This window comes from Salmo trutta, unplaced genomic scaffold (genome assembly GCF_901001165.1).
Source record: "Salmo trutta unplaced genomic scaffold, fSalTru1.1, whole genome shotgun sequence".
In the NCBI taxonomy this organism is placed as follows: Eukaryota; Metazoa; Chordata; class Actinopteri; order Salmoniformes; family Salmonidae; genus Salmo; species Salmo trutta.
The window spans coordinates 14950-27931 of record NW_021822278.1 but is presented as its reverse complement, the minus strand read 5'-3'; the positions used below and the strand labels follow the sequence as shown (position 1 = coordinate 27931).

The 12982-nt window shown below is 51.3% G+C and overlaps 1 protein-coding gene across 1 annotated transcript; it reads left to right on the top strand.

Annotated features, from left to right (window-relative positions):
- Positions 1 to 2722: 2722 nt before the first annotated feature.
- LOC115181517 (estrogen-related receptor gamma-like) lies at positions 2723 to 11201 on the top strand (the record flags this gene model as incomplete). Its single annotated transcript, XM_029743443.1, has 2 exons — positions 2723 to 2833; positions 11019 to 11201. Coding segments are annotated over 2 exons (294 nt in total), but the record flags the coding sequence as incomplete, so codon positions are not given.
- Positions 11202 to 12982: the final 1781 nt, after the last annotated feature.

Here is a 12982-nt window from a genome sequence, read left to right as displayed (position 1 = left end):
ATAGTCTTGTGAGTGTGTATATGGTATGTATATATATATAGTCTAGCAAGTGTGTATATGGTGTGTATATATATAGTCTAGTGAGTGTGCATATGGTGTGTATATATATAGTCTTGTGAGTGTGTATATGGTATGTATATATAGTCTTGTGAGTGTGTATATGGTATGTATATATATATAGTCTAACGAGTGTGTATATGGTGTGTATATATAGTCTAGTGAGTGTGTATATGGTGTGTATATATAGTCTTGTGAGTGTGTATATGGTATGTATATATAGTCTTGTGAGTGTGTATATGGTATGTATATATAGTCTTGTGAGTGTGTATATGGTGTGTATATATAGTCTTGTGAGTGTGTATATGGTGTGTATATATAGTCTTGTGAGTGTGTATATGGTATGTATATATAGTCTTGTGAGTGTGTATATGGTATGTATATATAGTCTTGTGAGTGTGTATATGGTATGTATATATAGTCTTGTGAGTGTGTATATGGTGTGTATATATAGTCTTGTGAGTGTGTATATGGTATGTATATATAGTCTTGTGAGTGTGTATATGGTATGTATATATATAGTCTAGCGAGTGTGTATCTGGTTTGTATAGTCTAGGTGTGCGTAGAGTCAGTGCAGATAGTTTGGGGACCATTAATTGACTATTTGGAAGTCAGGTTATTTAGCAGTCTTACGGCTTGGGTGTAGAAGCTGTCTCGGAGCCTGTTGGTCTGAGAGCCGATGCTCTGGTACCATTTGCCGGACGGTAGCAGAGTGAACAGTCTACGGCTTCAGTGGCTAATTCCTAATTCTACGGGTGTGTGTATGTTTTACATTATTTTATCAACCAAAGAGAAAGGTATTTTTTTGTGAGAGTCTGAGTGTTTTTTCATCTAAGGTAGAGGAAAGTGTGTGTGTGTGCGTTCAGTAGTGTGTGTGTGTGTGTGTGTGTGGTTCTTTTTGAAACTTGCAGATTCAGCCCGTTGTCTCTGACAGCAGAGAGTTCTCTAGGGGGAATAAGGTTTGACAGTGTGTGGAATCTTCCACTACACATCCCTCTGGTCCTCGGCTCCACCCAGTGCTCTCTCTCCTCTCTCATCCCCCTCTCCTGTCCTCTCTCATCCCCAACATAAAACAGGCCTCTCCCAATTCACCTTTAAGTGGTAACCACGGAAACAGCCAATCCCTGGAGAGCTGTGCATAATTAAATTAGGGCTCCTTTGTGTGTCAATTAATTAAAGAGAGAGATATGTCTTTAAGGTGGATAGACTAGAGAGAGAGAGAGATAGGTCTTTAAGGTGGATAGACTAGAGAGAGAGAGAGATAGGTCTTTAAGGTGGATAGACTAGAGAGAGAGATAGGTCTTTATGGTGGATAGACTAGAGATAGAGAGAGTGAGATAGGTCTTTAAGGTGGATAGACTAGAGAGAGAGAGAGATAGGTCTTTAAGGTGGATAGACTAGAGATAGAGAGAGCGAGATAGGTCTTTAAGGTGGATAGACTAGAGAGCGAGAGCGAGAGAGAGAGAGAGAGAGAGAGAGAGAGCAAACTGGAATGCTATTTTGCCCATTACAGAGAGTTTACAGTGCCAGAAATACTTGACAAATGTGACTGACCCAAAATGAAGGAAAGCTTTGACTATGTAGACTCAGTGAGCATGGCCTTGCTATTGAGAAAGGCCGCCGTAAGCAGATCTGGTTCTCAAGAGAAGACAGGCTATGTGCACATTGCCCACAAATGAGGCGGAAACTAAGCTGCACTTCCTAACCTCCTGCCAAATATATGAACATATTAGAGACATATATTTCCCTTAGATTACACAGACCCACAATGAATTCCAAAACAAATCCAATTTTGATAAATTCCTTTATGTATTGGGTGAAATACCACAGTGTGCAATCACAGCAGCAATACTTGTGACCTATTGCCACAAGAAAAGGGCAACTAGTGAAGAACAAACACCATATTGTAAATACAACCCATATTTATGTTTATTTTATAACACTTTACGTAGACATAGTATGAAATGTCTCTATTCCTTTAAAACTTTTGTGAGTGTATTGTTTATTTCACTTTTGTTTATTATCTATTTCACTTGGCTTTGGCAATGTAAACATATGTTTCCCATGCCAACAAAGCCATTTGAATGGAATGGAATGGAATGGAGAGAGAGAGAGAGAGAGAGTGATATAGAGAGATATAGAGAGAGAGATACAGAGAGAGGGAGGGAGAGAGAGATACACAGAGAGAGATACAGAGAGAGGGATGGAGAGAGAGATACAGAGAGAGGGAGGGAGAGAGAGGAAGAGAGAGGGAGAGAGAGGGAGAGGGAGGGAGAGAGAGGAAGAGAGAGGGAGAGAGAGAGAGGGAGGGAGAGAGAGGAAGAGAGAGGGAGAGAGAGGGAGAGGGAGGGAGAGAGAGGAAGAGAGAGGGAGAGAGAGAGAGGGAGGGAGAGAGAGGATGAGGAATATAGAAAAAGAGACATGACTGGATGTCTGTTTACTGATATAGCGCCTCGATAAACTGGTGACTAAGGCCACAGGACACTGGAATAACAACAAAACAACACACACATGCACACGCACCCACTCATCCATTTCCTCTCTCGCTCTCTCCCTAGTTATGAGCTGTAACCCTTTGTGTCTCTCAGATATGTGTGTGTAACTACATATATACGTAACCTTTATAACCTCTAACCTGTGTCCGTCTGTCTGTCTGTGTCTCTAGGTGTGCGTCTGGACAGGGTGCGTGGGGGCAGACAGAAGTACAAGCGCCGGATAGACGCTGAGAACAGCCCTTACCTCAACCCTCAACTGGCCCTGCCTGCCAAAAAACCATGTAAGAACACATACACACACACACACACACACACACACACATACACAGACAGACACACACACACACACACACACACACACACACACACACACACACACACACACACACACACACACACACACATACACAGATATTGCAGAAGATGTTGCTCCCTGCTAGTTATACACAAGATCACACCTTGGAGGGGTTTCTGAAGGAGAGATGGAGAGAACGAAAGAGAGAGAGAGAGAGAGAGAGAGAGAGAGAGAAAGAGAGAGAGAGAGAGAGAGAAAGAGGCCTAATCCGGATTAAATCCAATCTGGCAAAGACATCAAACCAGCGTTACCCCCCCCCCCCTCTCTCTCTCTCTCTCAGCCGTTGGCCACTCGTTGGGCAAACAGATAGACGCTCCTCTCCGCTCCACTCCTCTCATCTCCTCTCCTCTCCCCGCATGGTGCATACCAGCTCTGTCCCCTAAGCCCTTTTAGTTAATGCTAGAATATACTCATGGAACACAATATGCTGTGCTGCATGATAGCTGCAGAAATAATCTGAATAATTATTGGAGGGAAAATCACATTAGGAATTTGGCTGCTGGAGTAACACCCAGGCTTTACCCCCCTGATCCTGATCCTACTGTCAGCCAGCACACAGGCTTTACCCCCCTGATCCTGATCCTACTGTCAGCCAGCACCCAGGCTTTACCCCCCTGATCCTGATCCTACTGTCAGCCAGCACCCAGGCTTTACCCCCCTGATCCTGATCCTACTGTCAGCCAGCACACAGGCTTTACCCCCCTGATCCTGATCCTACTGTCAGCCAGCACCCAGGCTTTACCCCCCTGATCCTGATCCTACTGTCAGCCAGCACACAGGCTTTACCCCCCTGATCCTGATCCTACTGTCAGCCAGCACCCAGGCTTTACCCCCCCTGATCCTGATCCTACTGTCAGCCAGCACCCAGGCTTTACCCCCCTGATCCTGATCCTACTGTCAGCCAGCACACAGGCTTTACCCCCCTGATCCTGATCCTACTGTCAGCCAGCACACAGGCTTTACCCCCTTGATCCTGATCCTACTGTCAGCCAGCACCCAGGCTTTACCCCCCTGATCTTGATCCTACTGTCAGCCAGCACACAGGCTTTACCCCCCTGATCCTGATCCTACTGTCAGCCAGCACCCAGGCTTTACCCCCCTGATCCTGATCCTACTGTCAGCCAGCACCCAGGCTTTACCCCCCTGATCCTGATCCTACTGTCAGCCAGCACCCAGGCTTTACCCCCCTGATCCTGATCCTACTGTCAGCCAGCACACAGGCTTTACCCCACTGATCCTGATCCTACTGTCAGCCAGCACACAGGCTTTACCCCCCTGATCCTGATCCTACTGTCAGCCAGCACACAGGCTTTACCCCCCTGATCCTGATCCTACTGTCAGCCAGCACCCAGGCTTTACCCCCCTGATCCTGATCCTACTGTCAGCCAGCACCCAGGCTTTACCCCCCTGATCCTGATCCTACTGTCAGCCAGCACACAGGCTTTACCCCCCTGATCCTGATCCTACTGTCAGCCAGCACCCAGGCTTTACCCCCCTGATCCTGATCCTACTGTCAGCCAGCATCCAGGCTTTACCCCCCTGATCCTGATCCTACTGTCAGCCAGCACCCAGGCTTTACCCCCCTGATCCTGATCCTACTGTCAGCCAGCACCCAGGCTTTACCCCCCTGATCCTGATCCTACTGTCAGCCAGCACACAGGCTTTACCCCCCTGATCCTGATCCTACTGTCAGCCAGCACCCAGGCTTTACCCCCCTGATCCTGATCCTACTGTCAGCCAGCACCCAGGCTTTACCCCCCTGATCCTGATCCTACTGTCAGCCAGCACCCAGGCTTTACCCCCCCTGATCCTGATCCTACTGTCAGCCAGCACCCAGGCTTTACCCCTCTGATCCTGATCCTACTGTCAGCCAGCACCCAGGCTTTACCCCCCTGATCCTGATCCTACTGTCAGCCAGCACCCAGGATTTTCCCCCCTGATCCTGATCCTACTGTCAGCCAGCACCCAGGCTTTACCCCCTGATCCTGATCCTACTGTCAGCCAGCACCCAGGCTTTACCCCCTGATCCTGATCCTACTGTCAGCCAGCACCCAGCTTTCCCCCCTGATCCTGATCCTACTGTCAGCCAGCACCCAGGCTTTACCCCCCCTGATCCTGATCCTACTGTCAGCCAGCACCCAGGCTTTACCCCCCCTGTTCCTGATCCTACTGTCAGCCAGCACCCAGGCTTTACCCCCCTGATCCGATCCTACTGTCAGCCAGCACCCAGGCTTTACCCCCCTGATCCTGATCCTACTGTCAGCCAGCACCCAGGCTTACCCCCCTGATCCTGATCCTACTGTCAGCCAGCACCAGGCTTTACCCCCCTGATCCTGATCCTACTGTCAGCCAGCACCCAGGCTTTAACCCCCCTGATCCTGATCCTACTGTCAGCCAGCACCCAGGCTTTACCCCCCTGATCCTGATCCTACTGTCAGCCAGCACCCAGGCTTTACCCCCTGATCCTGATCCAACTGTCAGCCAGCACCCAGGCTTTACCCCCCTGATCCTGATCCTACTGTCAGCCAGCACCCAGGCTTTACCCCCCTGATCTGATCCTACTGTCAGCCAGCACACAGGCTTTACCCCCCTGATCCTGATCCTACTGTCAGCCAGCACCCACTTTACCCCCCTGATCCTGATCCTACTGTCAGCCAGCACCCAGGCTTTACCCCCCTGATCCTGATCCTACTGTCAGCCAGCCCCAGGCTTTACCACCCTGATCCTGATCCTACTGTCAGCCAGCACCCAGGCTTTACCCCCCTGATCCTGATCCTACTGTCAGCCAGCACCCAGGCTTTACCCCCCTGATCCTGATCCTACTGTCAGCCAGCACCCAGGCTTTACCCCCCTCATCCTGATCCTACTGTCAGCCACACCCAGGCTTTACCCCCCTGATCCTGATCCTACTGTCGCCAGCACACAGGCTTTACCCCCTGATCCTGATCCTACTGTCAGCCAGCCCCCGGCTTTACCCCCCTGATCCTGATCCTACTGTCAGCCAGCACCCAGGCTTTACCCCCCTGATCCTGATCCTACTGTCAGCCAGCACCCAGGCTTTACCCCCCTGATCCTGATCCTACTGTCAGACAGCACCCAGGCTTTACCCCCCCTGATCCTGATCCTACTGTCAGCCAGCACCCAGGCTTTACCCCCCTGATCCTGATCCTACTGTCAGCCAGCACCCAGGCTTTACCCCCCTGATCCTGATCCTACTGTCAGCCAGCACCCAGGCTTTACCCCCCTGATCCTGATCCTACTGTCAGCCAGCACCCAGGCTTTACCCCCCTGATTCCTGATCCTACTGTCAGCCAGCACCCAGGCTTTACCCCCCTGATCCTGATCCTACTGTCAGCCAGCACCCAGGCTTTTCCCCCCCTGATCCTGATCCTACTGTCAGCCAGCACCCAGGCTTTACCCCCCTGATCCTGATCCTACTGTCAGCCAGCACCCAGGCTTTACCCCCCCTGATCCTGATCCTACTGTCAGCCAGCACCCAGGCTTTACCCCCCTGATCCTGATCCTACTGTCAGCCAGCACCCAGGCTTTACCCCCCTGATCCTGATCCTACTGTCAGCCAGCACCCAGGCTTTACCCCCCTGATCCTGATCCTACTGTCAGCCAGCACCCAGGCTTTACCCCCCTGATCCTGATCCTACTGTCAGCCAGCACCCAGGCTTTACCCCCTGATCCTGATCCTACTGTCAGCCAGCACCCAGGCTTTACCCCCCTGATCCTGATCCTACTGTCAGCCAGCACCCAGGCTTTACCCCCCTGATCCTGATCCTACTGTCAGCCAGCACCCAGGCTTTACCCCCCTGATCCTGATCCTACTGTCAGCCAGCACCCAGGCTTTACCCCCCTGATCCTGATCCTACTGTCAGCCAGCACCCAGGCTTTACCCCCCTGATCCTGATCCTACTGTCAGCCAGCACCCAGGCTTTACCCCCCTGATCCTGATCCTACTGTCAGCCAGCACCCAGGCTTACCCCCTGATCCTGATCCTACTGTCAGCCAGCACCCAGGCTTTACCCCCTGATCCTGATCCTACTGTCAGCCAGCACCCAGGCTTTACCCCCCTGATCCTGATCCTACTGTCAGCCAGCACCCAGGCTTTACCCCCCCTGATCCTGATCCTACTGTCAGCCAGCACCCAGGCTTTACCCCCCCTGAATTCCTGATCCTACTGTCAGCCAGCACCCAGGCTTTACCCCCTGATCCCTGCTCCTACTGTCAGCCAGCACACAGGCTTTACCCCCCTGATCCTGATCCTACTGTCAGCCAGCACCCAGGCTTTACCCCCCTGATCCTGATCCTACTGTCAGCCAGCACCCAGGCTTACCCCCCTGATCCTGATCCTACTGTCAGCCAGCACCCAGGCTTTTACCCCCCTGATCCTGATCCTACTGTCAGCCAGCACCCAGGCTTACCCCCCTGATCCTGATCCTACTGTCAGCCAGCACCCAGGCTTTACCCCCCTGATCCTGATCCTACTGTCAGCCAGCACCCAGGCTTTACCCCCCTGATCCTGATCCTACTGTCAGCCAGCATCCAGGCTTTACCCCCCTGATCCTGATCCTACTGTCAGCCAGCACCAGGCTTTACCCCCCTGATCCTGATCCTACTGTCAGCCAGCACCCAGGCTTTACCCCCTGATCCTGATCCTACTGTCAGCCAGCACCCAGGCTTTACCCCCCTGATCCTGATCCTACTGTCAGCCAGCACCCAGGCTTTACCCCCCTGATCCTGATCCTACTGTCAGCCAGCACCCAGGCTTTACCCCCCTGATCCTGATCCTACTGTCAGCCAGCACCCAGGCTTTACCCCCCTGATCCTGATCCTACTGTCAGCCAGCACCCAGGCTTTACCCCCCCTGATCCTGATCCTACTGTCAGCCAGCACACAGGCTTTACCCCCCTGATACTGATCCTACTGTCAGCCAGCACCCAGGCTTTACCCCCCTGATCCTGATCCTACTGTCAGCCAGCACCCAGGCTTTACCCCCCTGATCCTGATCCTACTGTCAGCCAGCACCCAGGCTTACCCCCCTGATCCTGATCCTACTGTCAGCCAGCACCCAGGCTTTACCCCCCCTGATCCTGATCCTACTGTCAGCCAGCACCCAGGCTTTTACCCCCCTGATCCTGATCATACTGTCAGCCAGAACCCAGGCTTACCCCACTGCATCCCTGATCCTACTGTCAGCCAGCACCCAGGCTTTCCCCCCCTGATCCTGATCCTACTGTCAGCCAGCACCCAGGCTTTTACCCCCCTGATCCTGATCTACTGTCAGCCAGCACCAGGCTTACCCCCCTGATCCTGATCCTACTGTCAGCCAGCACCCAGGCTTTACCCCCCATGATCTGCTCCTACTGTCAGCCAGCACCCAGGCTTTACCCCCTGGATCCTGATCCTACTGTCAGCCAGCACCCAGGCTTTACCCCCTGATCCTGATCTACTGTCAGCCAGCACCAGGCTTTACCCACCCTGATCTGATCCTACTGTCAGCCAGCACCAGGCTTTACCCCCCTGATCCTGATCCTACTGTCAGCCAGCACCAGGCTTTACCCCCTGATCCTGATCCTACTGTCAGCCAGCACCCGGCTTTACCCCCCTGATCCTGATCCTACTGTCAGCCAGCACCCAGGCTTTACCCCCCTGATCCTGATCCTACTGTCAGCCAGCACCCAGGCTTTACCCCCCTGATCCTGATCCTACTGTCAGCCAGCACACAGGCTTTACCCCCCTGATCCTGATCCTACTGTCAGCCAGCACACAGGCTTTACCCCCTGATCCGCTCCTACTGTCAGCAGCACACAGGCTTTACCCCCTGATCCTGATCCTACTGTCAGCCAGCACACAGGCTTTACCCCCCTGATCCTGATCCTACCTGTCAGCCAGCACCCAGGCTTTACCCCCCTGATCCTGATCCTACTGTCAGCCAGCACCCAGGCTTTACCCCCCTGATCCTGATCCTACTGTCAGCCAGCACCCAGGCTTTACCCCCCTGATCCTGATCCTACTGTCAGCCAGCACCCAGGCTTTACCCCCCTGATCCTGATCCTACTGTCAGCCAGCACCCAGGCTTTCCCCCCCTGATCCTGATCCTACTGTCAGCCAGCACCCAGGCTTTACCCCCCTGATCCTGATCCTACTGTCAGCCAGCACCCAGGCTTTACCCCCTGATCCTGATCCTACTGTCAGCCAGCACCCAGGCTTACCCCCCTGATCCTGATCCTACTGTCCAGCCAGGCACCCAGGCTTTACCCCCCTGATCCTGATCCTACTGTCAGCCAGCACACAGGCTTTACCCCCCTGATCCTGATCCTACTGTCAGCCAGCACCCAGGCTTTACCCCCCTGATCCTGATCCTACTGTCAGCCAGCACCCAGGCTTTACCCCCCTGATCCTGATCCTACTGTCAGCCAGCACCCAGGCTTTGCACCACCTCTATCCATCCCTTCATTCCTCGATCCGCTTTATCCCGTCTTCGTCACCAACTCTCTCTCTCTGCCCTGCACACAGCCGCTTCCTCAGATTCCGCTTTTTATGTCTTCTTCCAACTCTCTCTCCATCTCTTTCTGTCTCGCACACTACCTATGTCTGTCTGTCGCTTGAGTACAATATTGCCAAAGTAAAACATAAAAAGCGAGACAGTATCAATGTTCACAGTCCGGCTACACTGTTGATAGTGTCCCAACAGTAAATATAGCTGTAGTTAGAGTATGTTCCGAGTAAAGAAACATTCAAAGCCGTCTCTCCATAGTTTCAGCTGAGTTAACACTTACTGAGCTGATACAGTTGTAGACTCACACACAGCCCTTAGCCCTAACAGAGCCCAGCCGTCCACATTGATTATCCACACATAACAAAGGCTGGGGGGGTTGAAATGGAGGGCCATTGATTGTAATTAAGGAAACATTAAATAAGATTTAGCCACAGACTGATATAGCTCTAGTCTAGCCCTCTCTCTCTCTCTCTCTCTCTCTCTCTCTCGTTCTCTCTCTCTCTCTCTCTCTCTCCCTGGAGTGAGGGGCGGCTCTGGTCGATATGCAGACAACCCCCCCTCTCTCTCTCTTTCTATCTCTCTCTCCGCCCATCTCTTTCTCTTGCTCTCTCTCTCTCTCTCTCTACTGTATGTGTCTACAGTAGCTCTCTCGTTTGTGCTTCCGTCTCTCTCTTCCCTGTCTCTCTCTCTCACCCCTCTCTTTCTCTTGCTCTCTCTCGCTCTCTCTCTCTCTCTCTCTCTCTCTCTCTCTCTCTCTCTCTACTGTATGTGTCTACAGTAGCTCTCTCGTTTGTGCTTCTGTCTCTCTCTCTCACCCCTCTCTCTCCCTCCTCTCTTCCCCTGTCTGTCTCCCAGCTCCCCCCCCCATCCTCTCTCTCTCTATCTCGGTGGTATTTGGGTTCACTAGCTCATCATGGTCATCTATCATCTGGCTGCATGATTAAGCAGCAGATTCATTTGAATACAGGAGTGAGACTGCCACTAATTGTCCGTAGCGAGCTCATCTGCAGATTTGATTCCAATGGAATTGTTTTGGTTTTATTTAACTTTCCCCCGCACACTCCCAATGCCTTCTTCTTCTTTGTGTGAAACAATGCGTCCGCCACCTACTTGTCTATCCACCAACTAGGCTCACTTCTTTTCAATTCCCACTGTCCCCCGTATGTACTAGAATTTTCAGAGCTTTGTATTTTGCTTTAGATGACACTGGGCCAGTTATAGAACCTGGGCCAGTTATAGAACCACCACTGGGCCAGTTATAGAACCTGGGCCAGTTATAGAACCTGGGCCAGTTATAGAACCACCACTGGGCCAGTTATAGAACCTGGGCCAGTTGTAGAACCTGGGCCAGTTATAGAACCACCACTGGGCCAGTTATAGAACCATTTAGAATCCTTATAGAATCATGTTGGAGCCAAAAATCCCAGTTGAAGAACTATTGTAGACTATTGTACATGTGTAACGACAATGACTGTGATTGAAACATCAACACACGCGTCCATTGCGTACGGCACAACAGCATGATAATGATCAGAGTTTTCTACATGTTTGAGCGTGTGTTGATTTGACCCTGTCTCTCTGTTCTCTCTCGGTGGTCACCCAGTTCCCTTTGGCTGCCTTGCAGATAACAAGATCGTGTCCCACCTGCTGGTGGCCGAGCCTGAGAAGATCTACGCCATGCCAGACCCTACCGTCCCCGACAGTGACATCAAGGCCCTGACCACGCTTTGTGACCTGGCTGACCGCGAGCTGGTGGTCAACATCGGCTGGGCCAAACACATCCCAGGTACGGGTTTACACACACACACACACACACACACACACACACACACACACACACACACACACACACACACACACACACACACACACACACAAAGCACGTGTCTACGCAGATTCAACATCAACTGGGCTGAGAACATCCCAGTTGGGCCTACACACTGACGCCCAGGTAAAAACTCACTGACGCACACGCTTAGCCAAATGTACCCCTGGTACACAAAATGACCAGAACACCAAAACAAAGACGGTCAACACCGTCTGTCCGGTCGAAGCTCATCCCAGGTAAGACCCTCGCCCTGACCTTACCTCAAATCCTATCACAACCCCTCGCATGACCACTGAGCCCAGACGGCCTGAACTCCTCGCCCCGTCTGACCACTTGGGACATAACCTCACCTGAACCCCTTACCCCTAAACTGATACACGACATGTTGAGACACGTCCATTTACATTCAAATACAGCAAACACAAGGAAACACGACATGTTGAGACACGTCCATTTACATTCAAATACAGCAAATACAAGGAAACACGACATGTTGAGACACGTCCATTTACATTCAAATACAGCAAACACAAGGAAACACGACATGTTGAGACACGTCCATTTACATTCAAATACAGCAAACACAAGGAAACACGACATGTTGAGACACGTCCATTTACATTCAAATACAGCAAACACAAGGAAACACGACATGTTGAGACACGTCCATTTACATTCAAATACAGCAAACACAAGGAAACACGACATGTTGAGACACGTCCATTTACATTCAAATACAGCAAACACAAGGAAACACGACATGTTGAGACACGTCCATTTACATTCAAATACAGCAAATACAAGGAAACACGACATGTTGAGACACGTCCATTTACATTCAAATACAGCAAACACAAGGAAACACGACATGGATTCAGCCAGACTGTCATTTGAGGGATTCATTTTGAGTTATATTTTGTGGTGTTCCAGCTTGCCTTCTATCCCTTCCCTCCTTCCCTCCAAATATCAAATATCACAACAAACCCGTGTGAAACCCTGGAGGGATTGATATGCACAGTCACAGTCATATGCACACACACACACGCACACACACACACACACACACACACACACACACACACACACACACACACACACACACACACACACACACACATACACACACACACACACACACACACACAAACATTATGAGTGTGTGTTTATACACTAGTACCTCTGTCAGTATTCTATTCAGAGAAGACATAGAGGATGGGGAGCTGTGACGATTTTGTGTGTGTGTGTGTGTGTGTGTGTGTGTGTGTGTGTGTGTGTGTGTGTGTGTGTGTGTGTGTGTGTGTGTGTGTGCGCGTGTGTGTGTGTCTGAGCGGGTGGAGATAGCTCACCTCTCCTCCGTGTGTGCTGTGTGCGGAGCGATTGCTCGGTGGAGGATAGATGATGGCGTGATTAGACGGAGGAAGGCAATCCTGCCTCGATGGAGGAGGATGGAGCTCATCTGTGTGTGTGTGTGTGTGTGTGTGTGTGTGGAGGCAGGGGGATGTCACCACATCATGATGAAAACCTCACTGCATCCATGGAGAAGTGATCTAATGCTATCTCACACACACACACACACACACACACACACACACACACACACACACACACACACACACACACACACACACACACACACACACACACACACACACACACACACATACACACACACATACACACACACGCACACACACACACACACACAAACAACCCCGTGGAGGTGATCTAGCGTTCACACA